The sequence below is a fragment of the Hyla sarda genome, chromosome 6, assembly GCF_029499605.1.
Source record: "Hyla sarda isolate aHylSar1 chromosome 6, aHylSar1.hap1, whole genome shotgun sequence".
In the NCBI taxonomy this organism is placed as follows: domain Eukaryota; kingdom Metazoa; phylum Chordata; class Amphibia; order Anura; family Hylidae; genus Hyla; species Hyla sarda.
Window position 1 is genome coordinate 62,533,484 of NC_079194.1, and position 26,957 is coordinate 62,560,440.

At 44.6% G+C, this 26,957-nt stretch overlaps 1 protein-coding gene across 1 annotated transcript in view; it reads left to right on the plus strand.

Annotated features, from left to right (window-relative positions):
* The window catches only part of LOC130275687 (probable endonuclease 4), a 42,553-nt gene extending 17,774 nt beyond the window's left edge, over positions 1–24,779 (plus strand). The window contains exons 8-11 of the mRNA XM_056523927.1: positions 1,520–1,651; positions 1,749–1,853; positions 15,419–15,548; positions 23,966–24,779. Coding sequence (XP_056379902.1) covers positions 1,520–1,651; positions 1,749–1,853; positions 15,419–15,548; positions 23,966–24,023 — 425 coding nt within the window. The 3' untranslated portion in view covers positions 24,024–24,779. The remainder of the gene's footprint in view (positions 1–1,519; positions 1,652–1,748; positions 1,854–15,418; positions 15,549–23,965) is intronic.
* Positions 24,780–26,957: the final 2,178 nt, after the last annotated feature.

Consider the following 26,957-nt stretch of genomic DNA (forward strand, 5'->3'; position numbering starts at 1 on the left):
TACCCCCTCTATTAGAAGCTGCGCCCTTTCTTCCCCCTCCATTAGAAGCTGTGCCCCCTTCCTACCCCCACCATTAGAAGCTGTGCCCCCTTCCTACCCCCACCATTAGAAGCTGTGCCCCCTTGCTACCCCCTCCATTAGAAGCTGCTCCCCCCTTTCTGCCCCCTCCATTAGAAGCTGTGCCCCCTTTCTGCCCCCTCCATTAGAAGCTGCGCTCCCTTTTTGCCCCCTCCATTAGAAGCTGCGCCCCCTTCCTACCCCCTCCATTAGAAGCTGTGCCCCCTTTCTGCCGCTTCCATTAGAAGCTGTGCCCCCTTTCTGCTCCCTCCATTAGAAGCTGCACCCTTCCTACCCCCTCCATTAGAAGCTGTGCCCCCTTCCTACCCCCTCCATTAGAAGCTGTGCCCCCTTTCTGCCGCCTCCATTAGAAGCTGCGCCCCCTTCCTACCCCCTCCATTAGAAGCTGTGCCCCCTTTCTGCGCCCTCCATTAGAAGCTGTGCCCCCTTTCTACCCCCTCCATTAGAAGCTGCGCCCCCTTTCTACCCCCTCCATTAGAAGCTGCGCCCCCTTTCTGCCCCCTCCATTAGAAGCTGCGCCCCCTTCCTACCCCCTCCATTAGAAGCTGTGCCCCCTTTCTGCCCCCTCCATTAGAAGCTGCGCCCCCTTCCTACCCCCTCCATTAGAAGCTGTGCCCCCTTTCTGCGCCCTCCATTAGAAGCTGCGCCCCCTTTCTACCCCCTCCATTAGAAGCTGCGCCCCCTTTCTACCCCCTCCATTAGAAGCTGCGCCCCCTTTCTGCGCCCTCCATTAGAAGCTGCGCCCCCTTTCTGCCCCCTCCATTAGAAGCTGCGCCCCCTTCCTACCCCCCTCCATTAGAAGCTGCGCCCCCTTTCTGCCCCCTCTCTGTCTCCATCCCTCCCTCTTGGCTCAAAAGCCTCAACATTCACACATTTTTGCTCAAAAATTAAAACGTTTGAGCAGAATCTGTGACTTTTGAGGCACCGCACCCATAGCATGGTTATGTAAATGTCTCCAGACGGCATCATGCGGACTGAATGACTCACTTGGGGGATTATAATGTATCGGATTCTTGTATTGCTATGAATTTAATATAAAGAGGGAAGAATATTTGCATCAATAATAGTGTGTGTGTATTTTTCTGATAAGTAAATGTCCCCCAACGTTTATATTTGCTGCATGTATGTGCCACTGGAATAAGGGCCATGTTTTCCATTGAGATCAGTGGGGTACATATTGGGGTGGTTTTACACTTCAGTTTTGGCATGCACTTTTTGCATCTTATAATCTTATACACCAAAATACATCATAAAATGCGCAGTATGAACAAGGACGTACACAATATTACAGGTCTGCAGCTAACATCATTGTGCAGGGACCCACAGGACACCTTCAGAGGTCGGTATAAAGTATATGTATAATTTATCTGGTTTTCTCCTCTTCTAGTCCATTCTGTATCATCTTGTGCCATTAACCTTTTATTATTCTGTCCTCTGCCAGTGTTGGAGAATATGAGCTGTCAGGGCAGCACGGTTGGAGGTCGCTTTGAGGAGCTGCAGGGTATTATTGACCACATCAAGGATAAGTCTCGTATTGGCGTGTGCCTAGACACGTGTCACGCCTTTGCTGCTGGTGAGTTCTATGTCCCGTATATCCTGTCTCTCTCCTCTTCCATATCTGTTACACATGGTGACATGTTGGTGCTTTCTCTCTGAACTTTTGGTTTCAGGTCACGATTTGTCAGAAGAGACCGGTCTCAAACGTATGTTAGATGAGTTTAGTAAGATTGTGGGACTCTCGTACATCAGAGCCGTCCACCTGAACGATTCCAAAGGTCAGTGGCCCAGATTTATCAAAGAATGTCTACGGTAGAGCTATTTTCCCACGTTTATTTGGGTGGTGGGTTTGACTAGCGTGCATCTTATTTATCAAGATGGTGCAGCAGGATGATGAATTTTGCGCAGCTCTGCTGTGGTGGGAAAAGCTCTACCACATACACTTGGGAGGGAGGGAAGTAGACACTTTCCTGAATTTGGCAGGTTAGGTGTTTTTACTTACTTTCACAGAGCTACCGAGACATTTTTACTTGCATTTTAAATGCTACAATCAAACTTGATTGTGGTGTCTAAGGGGTTAAAGCTGGGCATCACCGTGATCGGTGATGTCTGGCATTAGAGATGGGTCCTGGTGGCAGATAGCTGCCAGGACCACCCAGCTATGACCCGGGCTCAGCTCCTGAGCGCGTGTCATAGAAGGGGGGTAAAGAAGAAAAAGAAGACAAAAGGATGCGCTCCCTTGTGTGATACCCAGATACAATATGGTAACGCTCAATGTGAATTAGCGCTTACCAGATGCGGTTGTACTCCATCCCAAGTACAACCATGGAAGAGAGTGTGTTTAGAAATAAGGTCTCATCAGCCGCTCCACTTCATATAACCACAGATGCAATACAAATTTCCTCCAAACAGGCAGAGATCATGAAGGCGCTGGAGAGCAGATAAAATGCAGCTTTTCTTTATTCCCACAATGCAACGCATTTCGCGGAAGTTCCGCTTCATCAGGCATGAAGCGGAACTTCTGCGAAACGCGTTGCATTGTGGGAATAAAGAAATACTGTATTTTATCTGATCTCTGCCTGTTTGGAGAAAATTTGTATTGCATCTATAGAATGGGAGTGGGACGCTGTCATCCACAAGAGGTTAAAGGAGTACTCCGGCGCGCACTTTTTTCCTTTTATTCCGTCCGGGCTGCAAAATAAAAAAAAAAAAGCACACTTTCTCTTACCTGCCAACGAGCCCCCGGAGCTCCGGTACAGGTGTTAGGTCCCCGGGCTGTATTCTTCTTACTTCCTGTTAGCCCGGAACGTCACACGGAGCTTCAGCCTATCACTGGCTGAGGCGGAGCCATTTTCTTTTATTTTGCAGCCCGGACGGGATAAAAGTAAAAAAGTGCGCGCCGGAGTACTCCTTTAAAGGTTGAATTGCAGAAGGTAGAAAGGATTCTCACGCCTACTAAAAAAGTACCTTTGCGCACAAAATAGCGACTTTTGACAAAAGTCGCAAATGATAAATACGTGACTACTGCACGGTCAAAAAGAAAAAGTTCTACGGGCAGGCAAAAAGAGTGAAACTGTCTATATCAAAAGACGCATAAAAGTCTCTAAATATGCTGCTTGCGCCTGAACTGCGCCAAAACATAGACAAAAAAATGCTCTAAAAGCAATGATAAATCTCCCCCTGTGTCTCTTTCCATCACACAGTAGACAGCATGTTTTTCATTTTCTAAAGCCCATATCGAAAGCTTTATAAAATACCAAATACCATATGTTCTGCGTTCTCTTTAAACGCTTCATGACATCGATATAAGAAATTGTCTTTATTATTAGTTCATTGCAAAACTCAATTAACACTACCTGCCTATAATTGTCACGTTGCTCACTGTGCCCATAGCAGTGACCAGTAGGGGGAGTGCTATCACTGTACTTTGGGTTTATCTACTGTAATCCTCAGTACCGCACTGAACACAGTTGCCAAAATGAAGATCCAACCTGTAGTCTCCTTTTAACTCAGTGTTTCCCAACCAGGGTGCCTCCAGCTGTTGCAAAACTACAGCTCCCAGTATGCCCGGACAGCCGAAGGCTGTCCGGGCATACTGGGAGTTGTAGTTTTGCAACAGCTGGAGGCACCCTGGTTGGGAAACACTGTTTTAACTGTTATGTACAGGTGCCTAACATTATTAGAAATTCCCTGTATGGATAAGTCTACAAGGTTCAAAAAATTTCTTGCACAGAACATGTATTTTGCAGTGGATTTCACCTCCGTTACTTTTAAAGGGGTAAAACTGCTGTGAAAATCCAGGATAAAACTGCAACATTATTGACATGATAAAGATTTAGAAGTGCCGAGAAATGCCGAAAATGTCAGGATACAATATGTAAAATCTCATCTACTTTCCTTCTACTGAAATATAGTGTGGATTCTTACCTGTACAAATCCACAGGTAAAATCTGCAGCTTTTCCATCCTGTGTGAATTTACTCTCAGGCCATGTTCACACACAATACACTGTAAAAAAAAAAAAAAAAAAAGGTTAAAAATCATCAGGTTTTCTTATAGTAACGTACTTCATTGTTTTCAGTGAAAAAACTGTTAGGCTAGGTTCACATTGTGGAATTTCTGGGCAGAATTTCTGCCAGAGATCGAGCCGGCGGCACTAGGACCGCGCAGACTACATTGCCATCCCCATAGATGGCAATGCATTTCTGAGCAGATCCACCCAGAAATGCATTGCCGTCTATGGGGGCAGCAATGCAGTCTGCTTGGTCCTAGCGCCGCTGGCTCAATCTCCGGAACAAATTCTGCCCAGAAATTCTGCAGTGTGAACCTAGCCTTAGTGCACACGAGTGGACAAATCATCCATGATTTCAATGGCGGTTAATCTGCGCATCCTTTTATTTACCTCCAATTTTGGGTAAAGAAAAAAACGACTGAAATAAAAAATGAATAAAAAATGCCAAAAAATAAACAGATTTTTTTTCTTAACCAATCTGTATAAAATAGCATTTTACAAAATTTTTTCGTATTGCACGCTGCGGAAAATATGTGGCAGCAGCGGGAAATACGCTGCGTATTCCTCGCTCACTATACACACAGGGCTTTTCGGCGGCAGCCCTATGTGTGTAGTGAGTTTAAAGGGGTATTCCAGGCAAAAACTTTTTTTTATCTATCAACTGGCTCCGGAAAGTTAAACAGATTTGTAAATTACTTCTATTAAAAAATCTTAATCCTTCCAATAGTTATTAGCTTCTGAAGTTTTCTGTCTAACTGCTCAATGATGATGTCACATCCCGGGAGCTGTGCATGATGGGAGAATATCCCCATAGGAACTGCACAGCTCCCGGGACGTGAGTCATCAGAAAGCAGTTAGACAGAAAACAACAATTCAACTTCAGAAGCTAATAACTATTGGAAGGAGTAAGATTTTTTAATAGAAGTAATTTACAAATCTGTTTAACTTTCTGGAGCCAGTTGATATATAAAAAAAAGTTTTGGCCTGGAATACCCCTTTAAAGAAGCTAAGGTCTATTCTTAGGAACCGTATCAGTCTGCAGAGGTGAAGATGGTACATGTTGGAGTGCTGTGACACCTTCATTGTTCATTTAAGCACAGTGTGATCTGTAGTACTAGGCAGTGAGCACTGTGGCCTCATCCTTCAGTTGATCAATAGGATACCCAGCGGTCATACCCCTATATATCAAAGCGGACCTGTCCGCAGGAAAACGGGTGTAAATAAGAACATGACTAGATAGGACTAGTCATTGTGATTCCAGCATACCTTTTCTGTCTCCATAGTCCTTTCCAACACTGAGATATAAGCCTTTTTGCTATTAAATTAAGCTTAAAGGGGTATTCCAGGAAAAAACTTTTTTTTTTATATCAACTGGCTCCAGAAAGTTAAACAGATTTGTAAATTACTTCTATTAAAAAATCTCAATCCTTTCAATAATTATCAGCTGCCAAAGTTGAGTTGTTGTTTTCTGTCTGGCAACAGTGCTCTCTGCTGACATCTCTGCTTGTCTCGGGAACTGCACAGAGTAGAAGAGGTTTGCTATGGGTATTTGCTTCTAAACTGGGCGGTTCCCGAGACACGTGTCATCAGAGAGCACTGACCGTATATACTCGAGTATAAGCCGACCCGAATATAAGCTGAGGCCCCTAATTTTACCCCAAAATCCCAGGAAAAGTTATTGACTCGAGTATAAGCCTAGGGTGGGAAATACATCATCCCCCCTGTCATCATCCAGACCCCCGTCATTAACACCCTCATCATCATCACCACCTGTCATCATCACCCTCGTTATCATCCCACACCCCCCCTTCATCATCCCCTTGTCATCATCCCACACCCCCCCTTCATCATCACCACATGTCATCAGCCCCCCCCCCCCCCTTCATCATCGCCGCTTGTCAATGTCTGATACAGTGGTCTTCAACCTGCGGACCTCCAGAGGTTTCAAAACTACAACTCCCAGCAAGCCCGGACAGCCAATGGTTGTTCCCCAGCACAGCAAGAGCCCAGGGGGGCTTCCTTTTGCATAGTAAGATCCCATGGGGGCCTTCCCCTAGCACAGCAAGAGCCCAGGTAAGTCCTGCCCACTTGCATCCTACTACCCCGTTTGACTGACAGCCAATAGATAAAGAGGACATGGGCTTGACTTACCTGGCGGGTGGGGGGGGGGGGGGGGGGGGGGCTAGAGCTGAACAGGAGCTGATGGGGGACCAAGGATAGGTAAGTATGGCTTTTTTTTCTGTTTCTCCACAGCCCGAGCAATGTATAATTTTTTGGCCACCCTGGAATGCCCCTTTTACTTTCTCCCAATTATTTTTCTTGATTTGTAATTCTTGCTAGGCTGGGGTTCACACAATGCTTTTTTTTTGTTGTGGTTTAAAAAACACAGCATTCGAGAAAAGAAAAGCTTTCGAAAAATTGCTTGTACGTCACACGGCCTAAGATCAGGAACGCATTACCTGCATCACCGTTGAAAGTGAATTTGGTTGTGTTTAAAGGAGAAGTATCCTGAACAAAAACATATCCCCTATCCGCAGGATAGGGGATAAGCTTTAGATTGCGTGATGTCCAAGTGCTGGGGCCCTCTGCGATCTCCTGTATGGAGCCCCGTCTCTCTCCCACAGCGGAGCGTCGCGACCCCCATGCCACGCCCCCTCCATATAGCTCTATGGGAGAGCCGTTTGGCAAACTTCGGCTCTCCCATAGAGATATATGGAGGGGGCCTGGCGCGCCACTTTGGAAGAGAGCCAAGGCTTTTTATACAGGAGATCACGGGGGCCCAAGCTCTCAGGGCCCCCACGATCTAAAACTTATCTCCTAACCTGCGGATAGAGGATACATTTTTGTCTATGATACTTCTTTAAACTTGGAGAGGACTGCGCAAAAGTTTTAGGCAGGTGTGAGAAAAAAGCCACAAAATATGAATTATTTTTTTTTAAATAGAAATATTTATAGGTTTTTTTAATAGAAAAAAAAAATTGGAGACATTTCCTCCTGATGCACTAAATAATAAATCTAAAACAGGGTGGCCTCAACCAAGGTGAGGGAGAATCCAATAATTGCAGAATTTCAGGGATGGACAGAGTATTTTATGGTAGATAGCAAAATGACTGTGGGGAACAACCAAATGTTAGAATATGATGTATAGCACTGAGGTTGTGGCACAATAGAGTGCTGATATTAAATGCTAGAAATGGGAGAAGTGCCCACTAGCCGCTAAGATTACCCACTCCTCTGTCCCTGCCTTTTGAGGAACCCACCTCCTTAACAGGGTGGCCCCAACCACGGTGCCGTTCCCTATTCTCACTAAGTGAGGGAGAAAAATAATAAATGCAAAGGCAGTAAGACCTAGAATAGTATAGTGGATGTATACCCCGGGGCTCCAAATTCACCAGTATTGCGTGTCGTTTTTTAACACACTTTTGAGCACGATTTATTTAGTTTTTTTGTCAATTTGGAGCCCCGGTGCCGCTGCCTGTTCTCTCCTACTGGCTATCAGTGCCGCTGCCCCATTGCCGGCGCCGATAGCCAGGGGGAGAGAAGCGGCGCCGGCAATGGGGCAGCAGCGCCGACAGACAGGGGGAGAGAAGGGGCAGCGGCACCTATTGCCGGCACCGCTGCCCCGTTGCCTCCCCCATCCCCGGTTGTATAATTACCTGTTGCCGGGGTCGGGTCCGCGCTGCTTCAGGACTCCGGTGTGCATCCCCTGCGTCGTTGCTATGCACTGCACGGCGCAATGACGAGTGACGTCATTGAGTCTCGCAGCGCATAGCAACGACGCAGGGGATTCTGTCCACTTCTGTCCCCCTGGCTATCGGCGCCGGCAATGGGGCAGCGGCACTGATAGCCAGGGGGAGAGAACGGGCAGCGGCACCGATAGCCAGCGGGAGAGAAGCGGCGACAGCAGGGCTCTAGACCCCAGGAAAGGCAGGGGGAGAGAAGCCGGCAACGACGACCTCTCTCCCCCTGCCTTTCCTGGGGGTGTATCGGGGTATACGCTTGCACACACACACGCACTCTCATTTTACCAAGGATATTTGGGTAAAAAACTTTTTTTTTTACCCAATTATCCTTGGTAAAATGAGGGTGCGCGTTATAGGCTGGTGCGTGGTATACCCCGACAAATACGGTAAATAAAGGCTACATTTTAGATTTATTATTTAGTAGATCAGGAGGAATTGTCTGGGTGATTTTTTATTTTTTTCTATTAAAAACCTATAAACATTTCTATTTAAAAAAAAAAAAAAAAAAACATTCATACTTTGCGGCTTTTTTCTCACACCTGCCTAAAACTTTTGCGCAGTCCTCTCCAAGTTTAAATAAGTATCATAGACAAAAACCACCAGTTATGAGATAAGTTTTAGATTGCGCGGGGGGTGGGTGGCGAGAGCTGGGGCCCCCGTGATCTCCTGTATAAAAAGCCTTGGCTCTCTTCCGAAGTGGCGCGCCATGCCCCCTCCATATACGGTATCTCTATGGGAGAGCTGAAGTTTGCCAAACGCCTTTCCCATAGAGCTGTGTTAGTTAGTTATCTTAGCATCTTATGATGATGTCACTCTGATCACGAATATTGGCGTGGTCCGAGATCGGGGAATTTAGGTTTTTTAATAGTGTAGAATAGAAATCTACTATCAAATTAATATTTGGAGTGACAGAATCAACTCTTCTAGGTCAGTGTCTCCCAACCAGGGGGTCTCCAGTTGTTGCAAAACTACAACTCCCAGCATGCCCGGACAGCCAACGGCTGTCCGGGCATGCTGGGAGTTGTAGTTTTGCTACAGCTGCAGGCACCCTGGTTGGAAGACACTGGTCTAGGTATTTGCACACAGTTTTTAAAGGAACTCTGCAAGAAGGTTCTTTCCAGACATTTTGGAGAACTAACTACACATGTTCTGTGGATGTAGGGGGAGATTTATCAAAACCTATACAGAGGTAAAGTTGCTGAGTTGCCCATAGCAACCAATCAGATCGCTTCTTTCACTTTTGAAAAGGCCTCTGAATAAGGAAAGAAGTGATCTGATTGGTTGCTATGGGCAACTGGACAACTTTACCTCTGGACAGGTTTTGCTAAATCTCCCCCCGCAGTTTTGCTCAAATCCTCCATTTAAAGGGGTTATCTAGGAAAAAACTTTTTTTTATATATATATCAGCTGGCTCCAGAAAGATTTGTAAATTACTTCTGTTGAAAAAATCTTAATCCTTTCAGTACTTATGAGCCAATGAAGTTAAGTTGTTCTTTTCTAAGTGCTCTCTGATGACATGTGTCTCGGGAACCGCCCAGTTTAGAAGCAAATCCCCATAGCAAACCTCTTCTACTCTGTGCAGTTCCTGAGACAAGCAGAGATGTCAGCAGAGAGCACTGTTGCCAGACAGAGAACAACAACAACTCAACTTTAGCAGCTGATAATTATTGAAAGGATTAAGATTTTTTAATAGAAGTAATTTACAAATCTGTTTATCTTTCTGGAGCCAGTTGAGATAAGAAAAAGTTTTTTTTTCTGGAATACCCCTTTAATCCCAGACATACTAGATGATGTTAAGATCTGGGCTCTGTGGGGTCCATATCATCACCAGAACCCCTTGCTCTTCTCTACCCTGAAGATAGATTTTATATAAAAGTTTTTAGAGCCCTAATAGGAGGCGACTTACTTTGCAGCATTTTTCGACACCTGTCTAAAACTTTAGCACAGTCCTGTAGGTTGCTGTGACCGGGCAGGTAGATGAAATCCTTTTACTTAACTACGGAACAGGTTTACTTAAGGATCGGCTATTGTTCAAATCCTGTTCCAATACAGTTTCAGGATACGCGTGTTTATCTATTGATTTGCAAATAGAAAAGCAGCTGTATCTTGAGTCTTAAAGAGTTTTTTGGGTGCGTTCCCACCTGACGTATGCGTGGCGTATTGCACGCTGCGGAAAATATGTGGCAGCAGCGGGAAATACGCTGCGTATTCCTCGCTCACTATACACACAGGGCTTTTCGGCGGCAGCCCTATGTGTGTAGTGAGTTTAAAGGGGTATTCCAGGCAAAAACTTTTTTTTATCTATCAACTGGCTCCGGAAAGTTAAACAGATTTGTAAATTACTTCTATTAAAAAATCTTAATCCTTCCAATAGTTATTAGCTTCTGAAGTTTTCTGTCTAACTGCTCAATGATGATGTCACGTCCCGGGAGCTGTGCATGATGGGAAAATATCCCCATAGGAGCTGCACAGCTCCTGGGACGTGAGTCATCAGAAAGCAGTTAGACAGAAAACAGCAACTCAACTTCAGAAGCTAATAACTATTGGAAGGATTAAGATTTTTAAATAGAAGTAATTTACAAATCTGTTTAACTTTCCGGAGCCAGTTGATATATAAAAAATACCCCTTTTAAGGGTATGTTCACACTCTGGAATCCCCGCGGAATTCCGCGAGCAAAAGTCCGCACAGTGAACATTACCATCAGTGTGAATGGGTCTTCCGTGAGACCCGTTCACACTGCGGAATTTCAGCGGCGGACAGTTCCGCCGCTGAAATTGTTCCGCACAAAGAAAGAACATGTTCATTCTTTGCGCGGAAGTCCGTGAGCACTGCACAGTCACGCGGTCCTACCGCCGCCGCCGGCTGCCAGTCTGAGGGTACGTTCACACGCGTGAAGGCCCAGCTCTGTGCTGGCTTTACATGTGCCTGCTGGTAGCGGTAATACGCCACTACGGGCAGACACATTGCAGCGATGTGCGCGGTGTACTCGCACATCGTGGCCGCTCTCCCTGCTCTGAGCTAGGCAGAGAGCTCCCGCGATGTGCGAGTATACTGGGACTCGCACATCGCAGTGTGCCTGCTGGTAGCGGCGTATTGCCGCTACGAGCAGGCACATGTAAAGCCAGCATAGAGCGGGCGTTCACCAGCGGATCTGCAACGTAAAATACGCTGAAAATCTGAGCGTGTGAACGTACCCTAAATCTCCACTCGCTGAATTCAGCGAGCGGCGATTCCGTTCACACTCTGTAGTGTAAACATATCCTTGGAGGCGGCGCCGTGTGTCAGCGTGACTGTGAAGCGCGGCTCCGCCTCCAAAACTCACTACACGCATAGGACAGCCACCGAAAAGCCCTGTGTATATAGTGAGCGAGGAATACGCAGCGTATTTCACGTCGCTGCCGCAAATTTTGCGCTGCGTGAAATACGCTTTGCATACGCCAGGTGGGAACGCACGCTTAAAGTGAGTTCATGTTAATAAATGTTAGAGTCCATGATCACTGAAAAGCATACTGTTTTCACACAAAAAAATGTAGAAAAAGTAAAAACCGCCAGAAAAAAAAGCAAAAGGGGAAAAAAAGCTGTGGTCATCTAAAAACTCCAAAATTATGTAGACGGTGGAAAGAAATCCAGCATCTGATAAGTGCAGAGAAGTTCAGGCCTTTTATTTAAGGTGTACTTGTCATATGACTTGTCAAATTGTGCTTATATATACAGTCATGGCCGTAAATGTTGGCACCCCTGAAATTTTTCTAGAAAATGAAGTATTTCTCACAGAAAAGGATTGCAGTAACACATGTTTTGCTATACACATGTTTATTCATCTTTTTGTTTATTGGAACTAAACCAAAAAAGGGAGGAAAAAGTAAATTGGACATAATGTCACACCAAACTCCAAAAATGGTCTGGACAAAATTATTGGCACCCTTTCAAAATTGTGGAAAAATAAGATTGCTTCAAGCATATGATGCTCCTTTAAACTCACCGGGGGCAAGTAACAGGTGGGGGCAATATAAAAATCACACCTGAAAGCAGATAAAAAGGAGAGAAGTTCACTTAGTCTTTGCATCGGGTGTCTGTGTGTGCCACACTAAGCATGGACAACAGAAAGAGGAGAAGAGAACTGTCTGAGGACTTTAGAACCAAAATTGTGGAAAAATATCAACAATCTCAAGGTTACAAGTCCATCTCCAGAGATCTAGATTTGCCTTTGTCCACAGTGTGCAACATTATCAAGAAGTTTGCAACCCATGGCACTGTAGCTAATCTCCCTGGACGTGGACGGAAGAGAAAAATTTATGAAAGGTGTCAACACAGGATAGTCCGCATGGTGGATAAGCAGCCCCAAACAAGTTCCAAAGATATTCAAGTTGTCCTGCAGGCTCAGGGAGCATCAGTGTCAGCGCAAACTATCCGTCAACATTTAAATTAAAACGCTATGGCAGGAGACCCAGGAGGACCCCACTGCTGACACAGAGACATAAAAAAGCAAGACTACATTTTGCCAAAATGAACTTGAGTAAGCCAAAATCCTTCTTTGAAAATGTCTTTTAGAGATATGAGACCAAGATAGAGCTTTTTGGTAAAGCACATCATTCTACTGTTTACCGAAAATGGAATGAGGCCTACAAAGAAAAGAACACAGTACCTACAGTGAAATATGGTGGAGGGTCAATGATGTTTTGGGGTTGTTTTGCTGCCTCTGGCACTGGGTGCCTTGAATGTGTGCAAGGCATCATGAAATCTGAGGATAACCAACGGATTTTGGGTCGCACTGTACAGCCCAGTGTCAGAAAGCTGGGTTTGTGTCCGAGATCTTGGGTCTTCCAGCAGGACAATGACCCCAAACATACGTCAAAAAGCACCCAGAAATGGATGGCAACAAAGCACTGGAGAGTTCTGAAGTGGCAGCAATGAGTCCAGATCTAAATCCCATTGAACACCTGTGGAGAGATCTTAAAATTGCTGTTGGGAAAAGGCGCCTTCCAATAAGAGAGACCTGGAGCAGTTTGCAAAGGAAGAGTGGTCTAACATTCCGGCTGAGAGGTGTAAGAAGCTTATTGATGGTTATAGGAAGCAACTGATTTCAGTTATTTTTTCCAAATGGTGGGCAACCAAATATTAAGTTAAGGGTGCCAATAATTCTGTTCAGCCCGTTTTTGGAGTTTGGTGTGACATTATGGCCAATTTGCTTTTTTCCCTCCCTTTTTTGGTTTTGTTCCAATAAACACAAAGGGATAAACATGTGTATAGCAAAACATGTGATACTGCAATCTTTTTCTGTGAGCAATACTTAATTTTCTTGAAAAATCCCTCTAGCTTCTCAGAAATCCCTCTGTTCTGCTGCTCACTCATTCTGACATCCACTGCTCACGAAGAGGCATGTCCGAGGCAAGAACTAAGCCGGCCCTCACCTCTTCAGCCAATCACTGCTCTGTAACCCACTCCTCTCTGTTTTCATTGGGCAGTCTGATAGGACAGGAGTGAGCACAGAGGAGTGCTAGTCACGCCTTCACTTCCTGGACTTTGTCCCAGCCTGTGCTTCAGCTAGGACAAAGATGGTTCTGCAGCAGGACAGGGTTATGTTCTGGATGGTATGGGGACCCCTAGTGGTGTTTTTTATAAGCCATGACTTCTATAAAAAATGAGATACAATCTTTTATGAAGTATTTTAGAAAAGTTAATGTTTTGCCAAAATGTAAAACATATAAATAGTTATTGATTCTGACAGTGCCCATTTAAAGTGTACCTATAAAAAAAATAAAAAATAAAATACTTTTGACATGTCAAGTGTCAAGGCATGCGGCAGTGTGCTCCTCTCCCCCGATCTGTGACTGAGACCTGTCATTGCCAGACTGTCCAGGTCACATGACATAGAGTCGGGAGGGAATGTGCTAAGCACTTCTCCTAGTCTATCATGGTGATTAGTCAGGGTCAGAGCACTCAGACCCCGACTGATAAAAACATTTAATATATTTTGGCAGGGAGAAAATGGGTACCGTGTATATATACTCGAGTATAAGCCGAGTTTTTCAGCACCATTTTTCGTGCCGAAAACGTCCCCCTCGGCTTATACTCGAGTGATGGAAAAAAATAAAATCGCAGGCATACTGGTGGGGGTGCGAGGGGATGGGTGACTTCAAGTGGGGAGGGTGAGCCAGTCTGGGCCGTCCATCCTCACCGAGAGGCCCTCTTCTCCGCTCCGGGCCGGCCCTGGACTAGTGACGCTGCATTGACGCCGCCGTGCAGGGACGTCTGTGCGCAGCAGACGTCAGGGGCGTCCCTACGCAGTGGCGTCAATGCAGCGTCACTAGTCCGGGGCCAGCCCGCAGCGGAGAAGAGGGCCTCTCGATCAAGATGGATGGCCCGAACCGGCTCACCCTACCCACTATAAGAAGGACGGTCCCTGCAGCGACATTGGCTGGCTGCTAGGGAAGGACCGACAGAGCTGCAACTGGGGAGGTGAGTAGATAACAAGAGAGGGGGGTCTGGATGATGACGGGGGGTATGAGGGGGATCTGGATAATGATATGGGGGGCAAGGGGGATCTGTATGATGGGGGGATGAGGGGGGTCTGTATGATGACAGGAGGGATGAGGGGGGGGGGGGGGTCTGGATAATGATAGTAGGAGTCGGGATGATGACCGGGGGGGTATACTCGAGTCAATAGGGTTTCTGGGGTGAAATTAGGGGCCTCAGCTTATATTCGGAACGGCTAATACTCGAGTATATATGGTATTTTCACATGATAATGGTGGATTTTAGTTATTATGTTAAAAGATACTTTTTAATCACTTCTCTTTATTTTCTGATACTTGGTTTGCTGGAAAGGTTTTTCATTACTGGTGGTGGACATCGTTATAACGATCCACAACCGTGTTAATTAAACTGACCCACATAATAAAGAAACCATGTCATTTGTACCGCACTATGTAAAAAAAAAAAAAAAACACCAAAAGTTGCCAAATTGCACTTTTTTTTTCTCCACAAAATAATGTTTTTTGGTTGAGCTGTACTTTTTTATGGTAGAATGAAAGGTGTCATTACATAATAAAATTGGTCACACAAAAAACAAGCCCTCGTATGGGTCTGTGAATAGAAAAATAAGAGTTATGAATTTAAGAAGGCGAGGAGGAAAAAACGAAAAGCAAAAATGAATCTGACTTTGTCCTTAAGGGATTAAAGGGATTATCCAGCCCTGGTTATGGGGCCCAACATGTGACACTGCTCTCAGCTAATCGCCAACCGCAGCAGTGTCCCTCCTCGGCTGGTTATAGGCTAAGCGGCAGTGTCAGGTAGCAGGCCCGGGCCTGACCTTCTTCCTGGTACCCTGGCGTGTTACATCAGTTGCTCTAGCCTGTTCTAGAGTTATTGCCTCTTGGTTTTAGGGAATGATAGGAGTGTCAATGGTTGGACATCCACTCATCAGAAATTCGTAGCAAATCCTCCTGATAATCCACCAATTTTTTTTTCAAAGGGTGCGGGTAGAGAAATACAAGTTACATTGCATTCGTAAATTATTATTACAAAAATTTACAAATATTGCAAAAATTCTGATCTCTTCTTCTATACACTTTGTATAAAATCCCAGGTGCTGTGGGCTGTCATCTAGACCGTCATGAAAATATTGGCAGAGGACACATTGGAGTAGAAGGATTCAGAATGGTGATGAATGAGCCACGGTTCAATGACATTCCCATGATCCTTGAGACGCCGGCCAGGTTTGTGCCATCTGACTAGAATATCCCACTTACTCTTTCACTTACACATTGTTTTGATCTGCTTAAGTAATGGAATAAGATAAACCTTCTAAAAAAAATATATAGCCTTACTGTCTGTCTCAATGCAATCTCTAGGCTGAGATTCAGACACCAAGTTATATGGAGGCAGATTTGTGCGGTTACACATGTCTGGGGCCCTGCTGCACACGTGGACAAGTTATGTTTGTTATGTTTATAGACTTTTCATATGGTCACATACAGTGATCCCTCAAGTTACAATATGAATAGATTCCAGGAGGACCATTGTATGTTAAGACCATTGTATGTTGAGACCAAAACTCTATGGAAACCTGGTAATTGGTTTTGGAGTCCCCAAAATGTCATCCAAAAATAGGAAAAAGTGAGGATTATAGAAAAATAAGTAGATAACTAATATAGATAAAGCAAGTGCTTATATATAAAAGTAAGAAAGATCTGCTGGGAGCTGTAATCACTGTCTATGTAGAGGACAGGAGCTTCTTCAGGGTCCTGTACAGTACACACAGTGTCCTAAAAAAGTAACATGGAGTCGCCCTCACCTGGTGTCCAAAGGAGCAGCTAACCCTGGTACAGGTAAAGAACAGTACAGAACATGTTATACCTCCCTGTACTGTAGGGGGAGCTACCAGACTGCCAGTCAGTGCATGCACTTCAGTAATACAGGTAAAGAGTAGTACAGAACATGTAATACCTCCCTGTACTGTAGGGGGCGCTACCAGACAGCCAGTCAGTGCATACACTTCAGTAATACAGGTAAAGAGTAGTACAGAACATGTAATACATCCCTGTACTGTAGGGGGTGCTACCAGACATCAGTCAGTGCATACACTTCAGTAATACAGGTAAAGAGTAGTACAAAACATGTAATACCTCCCTGTACTGTAGGGGGCGCTACCAGACACCAGTCAGTGCATACACTTCAGTAATACAGAGGTGTTACCAGTGAATGCCCATTCTGATTGGTCGGATCTTTCAGCCATTGACACATTTCACAGATCTGGACTGTCTGTACATTGTATGTTGTGTATAGTTTCCAGTTACAATGGTCCAGAAAAGACAATTGTATGCTGAAACTATTGTATGTTGAGGCCATTGTAAGTTGAGGGATCACTGTATATCCCTTAGTTCCTGAGATCTTCATTCAGCATTTTTACTTCTATTCCTGAAACAGTTGGATTGTATAAATCCCATAGAACTTCTTCAGCGGTGTTACTCTTTTAATATGATTGTTTATTGTTATTCCTTCTTGAAATTATTATGCAATGTGTTTTCCTCCACCAGCACTTAAGCTGCAGCCAGAAGACACACAGTTCTTGGCACTGGGAGCAGTCTATATATACACACTATAAACGATAAGATCATAGCATAAATCCACCTGGATGATGGAGTCCATTGTTTTCCTTTAACACAAAGTACACAACATACTCTTTGGTTCTTTTGATTGAGTGGAATGTGGGTTACGTGGAACTGGTTCGCTCTTCTTTTTGGATCTCTTGGATTTTAGAATGGAGGTCGGGGAACCTCCTATCCTCCAAATTGATGGTGGTAAAAGAATGAACATGTAGAACAGCAGTGCGAGATCCTCCATGTGGCAGACACTAACAGCCCAGTGGGCTCTATTGGCTTTAATAGGGTCTGTTGGGTTCCCGTCATTGTGTCCTTTATTTTAACAAACAAAATTTGTTTTGCGGCATGTCCGCCTGGAAAACATGGGCTAGTATTACACAAATAGGAGGACTGCTCAGAAATGTGATATCTTCGTGGTGTGCTTGGTGCATCAGAATCCCATTATAAACAATGAAGCTCCACTGCAACAGAATTTCAGAGCGGAATCTTTCTGCAAGATTACGCTTGGAAATTCTGTTGTGTGAACAAGGCCTAAGCTCCAACTTCCCACCTCCGCACAGACAGATTCTGGCCCTGGCTCACCAATAGTGCAAAGAGATGTTTCCAGTCAGGTGTGAAATGGTAGCTTTTTTGCAGTCTAGATAAAATCACACTGGTTTACTTAAAGACAGCTTCCCCCAACATGTTTCCAGCATCACTGCACGCCCTTAATCATGATAATCCCCCCTGATTAAGGGTGTTCTGTTATGCCGGAAATATGTTTGGGGGGGGGGGGGGGAAAGCTGTGTGATTTTATCTAGACTGCAATAAATCTACCATTTCATTCCACACCAGGCTGGATACGTCTCTTTGTAAGTGTCCTGAATTTCCTAGAGAAAATAGCGCTACATGCTGAGGAATTTTGTTTGACATTTTTGGTGGAATCTGCATAGTATGTGAGATTTTAGAGCTACACTTTCAGAAATCTTAAAGGGATTGTCCAGAAGGATTAAGAAGGGGGGCATATTGGGTTTCCAAGAGAAAAAAAAAATCCCCTGCCACTGCCATTTTGACTACCAGCTTAGCCAATCACAGGCAGAAGCGGGTCTCCACTATGGCCAGTAATTGCCTGAGTGGGCACTTCCTGTGTGTCAAGATGAGGGTCATCAAGTAGAGATTGGTAGAAATTGTGGTGTTGACAAAATGGCTGTAGTGGGGGTTTGGTGAGGTGAGTATTGCTTTGTTACGTTTGTTAACCCAGTCTGTCCATTTTTTTTATTTATAATTTTATCCTGCCTTTTAATAGTGAACGGTTTTCATTATTTCTTTTAAAGAAAGTTTGTCATCAATATCACCCGCTTTAACCTGTTATACAGGCTTGTTGTGCAGCTGACACCAATCCAAACGATACTCACTTCGTCCCAATCTGTCACCACTGCCAGGTCTGCACTTTGCCCAGCTTATTCAATATTTATTTCCCCCCCCCCCCTGCTCGCTGCCTCTGACAAAACGGCGCCAGACACGGTGACATCACTGCTGCTGGGTTGTCGCTCCGCCCAGCTCATCAATATTCATATTCCCGCCCCTCCCTGCTCGCTCTCCCTCTCTGACACAGCGGCACCGGACATCGGTGCATGCATTGCTGTGTCATAGAGAGCGAGCAGGGAGGGGGGAATATGAATATTGATGAGTCAGGCGGAGCCCCAACCCAGCAGCAGTGACGTTATCATGCCTTAGGAAGCAAGTGTAGCTCAGCAAAAAAATTGTAATAAGGGTAGGGTCACGCGTAACGCATCCGCAGGGTATTTCACGCTGTGGATGCGCCGATTACCATCCCTAGAGTGAGCCCCCTGCTGTACCAGTGTGTTGTACGTTTCTTCTCTTGCAGCAATCCGCTGCTATGAGCAAACACACAGGGATCTGCAAGCCCCGCGCATGCACAGTTTACTCTGACATGGTGGCCGCTCTGGGCCTAGCTCAGGAGCAGGGTAAGCGACCGCGATGTCTGCGAGTAAACTGCACATGCATTCAGGACACACAGACAGGCACAGCAGGGGGCTCACTCTAGGGACGGTCATCCGCGCATCCGCAACGTCAAATACGTGGCTGATGTGCTATGTGTAACCCTACCCTAACGGCAGAACGCAGAGACAGATCGAGATGTGGCAAGTATCGCTTTGGTCAGTGTCACCCGCACTACAAGCCTGTGTAAAAGGTTAGTGTGGGTGTTACTGATGACAAATTTCCTTTAAACCCGATTACTGGAAGAATCTAATCTCTCCAACAAAAGCGTTTATAGATGAGATCCTACAAAATCCACATCGTGTCATCTGTCTAATAAACCACTTCCGTCATCTGACACGCGGCTGCCTCCTTCATTAGCGTTTCATGTAGAAGAGACCTTTCTAAACATGAAGCCTGAACCTGGGTGAAGAAGTGGACTGGTGCGGGTATATATATATATAGATCCACAGCCTGTAATTTCAGCTCCAGGTTTGATCTTCGGTCCCAGCAGGAAGCTGAACTACTAATCTCCTTACAAGTAAATCCAGTCTGAGATGATGCTGTATAGTCATTAGCAGAGATATCAGGGGAGGGGGCGCATGCAAATGAGCGGGATGATTCTAATAATAATTAAAAGCACAACATGTTAAGTATCAGGTTGTTATGGCGATGAAATGCTAGCGGTTAACCCCTTCACTGCCTGTGCAGTAAACAATAAGAACGCCTCTGAAGATAACTTGCTTGTAGGCTGCTGCTACATAATGCTTTTTCTCAGTTGCTTGTTTCTTTTTTTTTTTACATGAGTGTAACTATTGAAAATCAGCTTTTATGTAGCTGTGGTTTCTCAAACTTGGTTCTGAGAAACTCCGAATGGTCCCTGGGGTTCGCCAAGGCATAGTGTCTCTTTAGTCTGTGAATTCTCCTTATAATTTTTCCCTGTGCGACAGGGTGTTTATACTGGTGGTTCTTAAAGGGGTACTCCACTGGCCAGCGTTTGGAACCTTTAGTTCTGAACACTGTGTGGGTCGGCCACGCAATCACGCGAAACGTACGTTGGGGTAAGTGCAGCTGGTGGATGGCTCTGGTTATCTCTTTTATGCTACTTGTGGCTTTTTTCTGTCAAACATTTGCATTTATTTCTACTTTATACTTGTCTTTGTACTCTATACATGTGTTGTACTTGGTCTGTTTGACATGCTTTAATTAAAGTGGAAAACTTTTTTGAAAGTTAAACAGATTTGTAAATCAGGTAAAAAAGAAATTGGGAATGTGCAGCTCACAATTAGCTAACCGAGGTAAGGGGGCTGTACACCTACACCTGGTGTTAGAAAGTAGCAGAGAAATAGTTTAAACAGTAGCCAACCCCTCAAAGTTAGCATCAGTTACCTGATACAAAGATGAGAAATGATAATAATAAAAACTGGATCGTGCTTCAATTATAATATGAAAATGTAAATTTATTACACAATTAAAAATATATATTTTTTATGAGTAGATCCTCAAAGCACAGGGCCCTTGTGCCGAGGGAATTAAAATATAAAAATAAGATAAAATAACAATATCAACAATCACCGATAGCTTGCATAGAAAAATGTGACAATTTAATGTAACTTTTGATGGTCCGGCCTCCGGTAATCCGGAAAATGAGCTCAAGTCCTATAAATGATGTAGATTCCAAAGTAATATAGGTAGGTAAGATGTATTATAATTACCAGTCTGCAATAAAACCTGATATTGGGTCACCTGGAGTTATGTTGTGAGGTCCGCACTTTTGAGATGGTACCAGACGCTGGCATGCGTCTTAGCGGCGGTCCGCCTGCCACAGACCAGTTGAAAAGATAGCCGCTTTCAGAAGTTGTTCGCTGTACGTGGTAACTCAGCAGAATGACTGGTGCGGGCCTCTGGAAAACTCAGTTGTAGGTGACGTCACAGGCGCTTGGCAGCGCTGCCTGGGAGATGGTCTCGGGAGCAATATGCTGGTTGGCAGAACTGGATAAGATATACAAGCCTACTGAGGAAAGGGCCGTGTTTAAAACATATGAGAGCCCTGAAACGCGTCTAGGTTTATTTTATACCACCGATACCTGACTATCCACCGGTGACCTCCGATCCAGTTCTGCCAACCAGCATATTGCTCCCGAGACCATCTCCCAGGCAGCGCTGCCAAGCGCCTGTGACGTCACCTACAACTGAGTTTTCCAGAGGCCCGCACCCGTCATTCTGCTGAGTTACCACCTACAGCGAACAACTTCTGAAAGCGGCTATCTTTTCAACTGGTCTGTGGCAGGCGGACCGCCGCTAAGACGCATGCCAGCGTCTGGTACCATCTCAAAAGTGCGGACCTCACAATATAACTCCAGGTGACCCAATATCAGGTTTTATTGCAGACTGGTAATTATAATATATCTTACCTACCTATATTACCTTGGGATCTACATCATTTATAGGACTTGAGCTCATTTTCCGGATTACCGGAGGCCGGACCATCAAAAGTGACATCAAATTGTCACATTTTTCTATGCAAGTTATCGGTGATTGTTGATATTGTTATTTTATCTTATTTTTATATTTTAATTCCCTCGGCACAAGGGCCCTGTGCTTTGAGGATATACTGATAAAAAATATATATTTTAAATTGTGTAATAAATTTACATTTTCATATTATAATTGAAGCACGATCCAGTTTTTTATTATTATCATTTTACATCTTTGTATCAGGTAACTGATGCTAACTTTGAGGGGTTGGCTACTGTTTAAACTATTTCTCTGCAGATTTGTAAATTACAGTGGTCCCTCAAGTTACAATATTAATTGGTGCTGGGACAACCATTGTATGTTGAAACCATTGTATGTTGAGACCAGAACTCTGTGGAAACCTGGTAATTGGTTCTAAAGGCACCAAAATGTCATCCAGAAATAGGAAAAAGTGAGGATTAAAGAAAAAAAAAAAAGTAGATTGCTAATATAGATAAAGCAAGTCCTTATATAGAAAAGTAAGAAAGATCTGCTGGAAGCTGTAATCACTGTCTATGTCAGTGTTTCCCAAGCAGGGAGCCTCCAGCGGTTGCAAAACTACAACTCCCAGCATGCCCGGACAGCCTTTGGCTGTCTGGGCATGCTGGGAGTTGTAGTTTTGCAACCGCTGGGGGCACCCTGCTTGGGAAACACTGGTCTATGTAGAGGACAGGAGCTTCTTTGGGGTCCTGTACAGTACATGCAATGTCCTAAAAAAGTAAAATGAAGTCGCCCTCACCTGGTGTCCAAAGGAGCAGCTAACCCTGGTACAGGTAAAGTGTACATGTAATACCTCCCTGTACTGTAGGGGGCGCTACCAGACACCAGTCAGTGCATACACTTCAGTAATACAGGGGTTTTACCAGTAAAATGCCGATTCTGATTAGTCAGTTCTTCCGGCCATTGACACGTTTCACAGATCTGGACTGTCTGTACATTGTATGTTGAGTCTGGTTTCAAGTTGCAATGGTCCAGAAAAGACCATTGTATGTTGAAACTATTGTATGTTGAGGCCATTGTAAGTTGAGGGATCACTGTACTTCTATTAAAAAATCTTAATCCTTCCAGGACTTATTAGCTGCTGAATACTACAGAGGAAATTATTTTCTTTTTGGAACACAGAGCTCTCTGCTGACATCACGAGCACAGTGCTCTCTGCAGACATCTCTGTCCATTTAGCACCCTGTTTGGGAAACACTGATTTAGAGGGTGCTTTACACAAAGATAAGAAAGACTGATATGCAAAGCTGCTCTCTGGTGCCACCTTTTGTAGGTAGCTTTTCCTTCAAGCCAATGTTTATGCCCCTTTTAAGAACCCTCAGAACATGACTGGGGATTTAAAAAGCCAAGCAAGAAAACTTTCCCAGTGACCCAGCAAGGTGCTGGCTGGCAGCAGAAATGCCTGAAGGGCTATTGTTTCCGGAGAGCACCATGAAGGTGTGTGGGGACTTACAGGCAGTTACATGAAGATAAACATTGTTTTCTGTAGTAATAGATGGGATGGTGTCGTGTGCAGTCCCCTGTGGATTTTATTGTGTGGGAGAAGACGGGAAGTCTGCACAGATGTCAGAGCGCAGGGGCACCGTGTGAATCAGAGGACAAATCACAGTATCATGTCAGGGATATCACACAGCCCACTTATATTTTCATCACAGAGCCACATTCCAACACATCCTTGGCATTTTACAGGATTTTTTGTATGGCATTTAAAGGGTTATTCCGCTTCCCAGCATCTGGAACATTGAGTTCTGAACGCTGTATGCGGACTTCCGTGTTCACGGCCGCCTCCTCGTGACGTCACAGCCTGCCCCCTCAATGAAAGTCTATGAGAAGGGGACGCGACGACTTGTGGGACGTGACCTCACCTGTTGGGGGCGGACGTGTACACGGAAGCTTGCATATAGTGTTCGGAACTCAATGTTCCGGACACTGGGTAGCGGAGAAACCCTTTAAAGAGTTTACTGTTGACTTGCAGCGTTGGGGTCCTGGGTTACATTCTGACCAAGGGCGTCATCGCCATGGAGTTTGTATATCCCTTTTTGTTTATGTGCAGGTGTGGACTTATACCACCACCTTCCTCATCACTGGGTTAAAGGGGTACTCCGCTGCTAGACATCTTATCCTCTATCCCGCGATCTCCCACAGCACCTGCGTCATTGGTCGTGAACTCACAGCCACGCCCCTCGTGACGTCATGCCACACACCCTCCATTCATGGCTATGGGAGGGGGCGTGTCGACCGACACGCCCCCTCCCATAGACATGAATGGAGGGGGAGTAGTGGCGTGACATCATGAGGGGCGTGGCCATTATGTCACAATCACGGCCTCCAGCTCGGAGCATTCTGGACAAAATGTTAAGAACGCTGGAGCACCGGAGTACGCCTTTTTAATTTCGAATTTACACTGGAGGCTACAATGGTAATAGGGCCTGATGTTAGTGATGACTATCTCTGTACAGTGTTACGGAATACTTTAACACTACACCAATGAATAGCGTATATTAAATATCCGTCTCCTTTTTTTTCCCCCCTAGCCCTGATTTTGAAGACTATACAGCTGAGATTGATCTTCTGTATTCGCTCTGTGAATAAGAACGACAGTAAGTGACCTTAAACTGCAAATTCAACACCGGACCAATGAGAAGATAAAGGAGTGCTGGGGACTGAAGATGTGGTGCGCACTTATGGAAATACAAAAAGCCATAAAAATGTATACATTCACTTACAAGATTCCATATGGTATTCTTTCAGGGTGATTATACTATACAGGTAGGGTCACACATGCCCTTTGCTGCTGCGTATTTTTCTACCCATTGAAGTCAATGAGTAGCAAAGTCAGCTGCAGAAAATACGCAGCAAAATACGGCAGGTGTGATCCTACAGTTGTGTTTTAGCTGCTTTTACACCTGCTGTTCATCTTTTTGCCTTTGGGCACTGGGCAGAGAAGTTTTATTGTTGCCATTAACCTACTAGTTTGATGCTGCACTAGTCTGCACTTAAAGGGGTACTCCACCCCTAAACATGTTTATCCCCTATCCCAGCGGCGGGAGTCTTGGTTGCGGCACCCCAGATATCCGGTGCATGGAGCAAACTGTGATCCGTGCCGGATGACTGGCGATACGGGACGGAGGCTCCTGACGTCACGGCCCCTCAATGCAAGTCTATGGGAGGGGGGCGTGACGCCCCCTCCCATAGACTTGCATTGAGGGGGCATGGCCGTGATGTCACGAGCGAGGCGTGACTGTGACGTCATGAGCCTCCGGCGCTACACGCGACGCTCTAAACGAACGCCGGGTGCAGCAGTAAGATCGCGGGGGTCCCTAGCAGCAGGACCCCGGCGATCAGACATCTTATCCCCTATCCTTTTGGCTAGGTTATAAGATGTCTGGGGGTAGAGTACCCCTTTAAATAGTAACAACTGGAATCTAGTTGCTTGCTAGGCCAAAGACCTCAATATTCTCTTGACACCTTCCTCCAGTGATTTTCTAAAGGCATATAAAGGAAATTCATGATAAAAATGTTTTTTTTTTTTATCATAAAAAGGAGGCACTTTTATGTGGCAGAAGGTTTTGGTGTAGTTAGTGCTCCTCTGTCCTTTTCTACAACTTTTCCACTTCATATAAAAAAAAAATTAAAATTAAAAAATTAAAAGTTAAACAAAAATGTTTTTTTTAAATGACCATAAGATTTTAAATGTTTAGCATTTTTTATAAAAACTCCAAAGAAATAGTAAAATAAAATGTATGTATAGCAAGTGTTATATTTTCTAATAAAAGTGGACGCATGTAGCTAAGCCTTGACATAATTTCTTATGTGCAAATATTTTAAGTACCAGGAGCAGCAAATGTTCGGATTTCCTTGGGTGGCATCTGGACGTGCAAGACCCCACTGGGAAGAACTCCAGAAGGAAGAAAGCTTGCCACCTATTCTAGGTAGTTTTCTTAAAGGGGTACTTCGGTGGAATTATTTTTGTTTTTTTTGTTAAATCAACTGGTGCCAGATTTGTAAATTACTTCTATTAAAAAAAACCTTAATCCTTCCAGTACTTATCAGCTGCTGTATGCTACAGAGGAAGTTATGTAGTTCTTTCCAGTCTGACCACAGTGCTCTCTGCTGACGCCTCTGTCAATGTCACAAACTGTCCAGAGCAGGAGAGGTTTCCTATGGGGTGTCAGCAGAGAGCACTGTGGTAAGACAACTTCCTGTGGAGCGTACAGCAGCTAACTACTGGAAGGATTAAGATTTTTATATATAAGTAATTTATAAATCTGTTAAACTTTCTGACACTTAAAAAAAAAATTGTTTTCCACCGGAGTACCGCTTTAATAACTCTTCATTTATATAGTGCACACAGATTCTGCAGCACTCACCTCCTTTAACACCTTAAGGATGCTCCCGCTCCCCTTCTATGACGTGGCCTCTCTCGGCCCATTGGATTAAAAGGGGTACTCCACTGGAAAACATTATTATTATTATTATTTTATTTTTTTAAATCAACTGGTGTCAGAAAGTTTAATGGATTTGTAAATTACTTCTATTAAAAAATCTTAATCCTTCCAGTACTTATCAGCTGCTGTATTTTCCAGAGGAAGTTCTTTTCTTTTTGAATTTCCTTTCTGTCTGACCACAGTGCTCTCTGCTTACACTTCTGTCTATTTTAGGAACTGTCCAGAGCAGGAGAGGTTTGCTATGGGGATTTGCTCCTACTCTGGACAGTTCTTAAAATGGACAGAGGTGTCAGCAGAGAGCACTGTGGTCAGACAGAAAGGAAATTCAAGAAGAAAATAACATCCTGTGGAGCATAGAGCAGCTGATAAGTCCTGGAAGGGTTAAGATTTTTTTAATAGAGGTAATATACAAATCAAATGGTCTGACGAAGTGCGGAAGCACGATACGGCTGGAACCAGTACACCTGTATGTCCTAACTGCACTTTAAGAAATCAAGAAGTTGTCGCTAGCTTGGACTTGGTGAGTGCCGCTTATTTTCTACAATTCTCCTGCACGTCTGATGTTTGCCTCTGTCCCGGCTGAGCACCCCACCAGCAGCGACATATGTACATACCTGTTTCACCAAGAGCGATTTCTAGGCTGTACGGCTGGCAGCGCCCAACGCTGTTTCTTTCTGCAAGCATTAATTTACGAATCCGTTTAACTTTCTGGCACCAGCTGATTTAAAAAAAAAAATTTTTTCCAGCGGAGTACCCCTTTAACGGGATACGGCATCAGGCGGCTTTGATATTCTTCCACCAAATCGGATGCACAAACACTATAGCTTATTTTTGCCTAAAGCTAAGTGGATGGGGGACTCTCCACTGTTTTTAATTGAAAGTAAATGTAATGATATTGCTTAGACACAATGCCACCTGTAGTACCAGGAGTGCCAACAGAGCAGGGAAGAAGACAGGACTAGGGATTATAGGGCCCCATCAGCCCCCTGGACGACTATAATAAAATGATACGTGTGGATGTGACAGAATGTATTATAGAATGTATTACAGAATGTCTATGAAGTCATTTTATTACAGA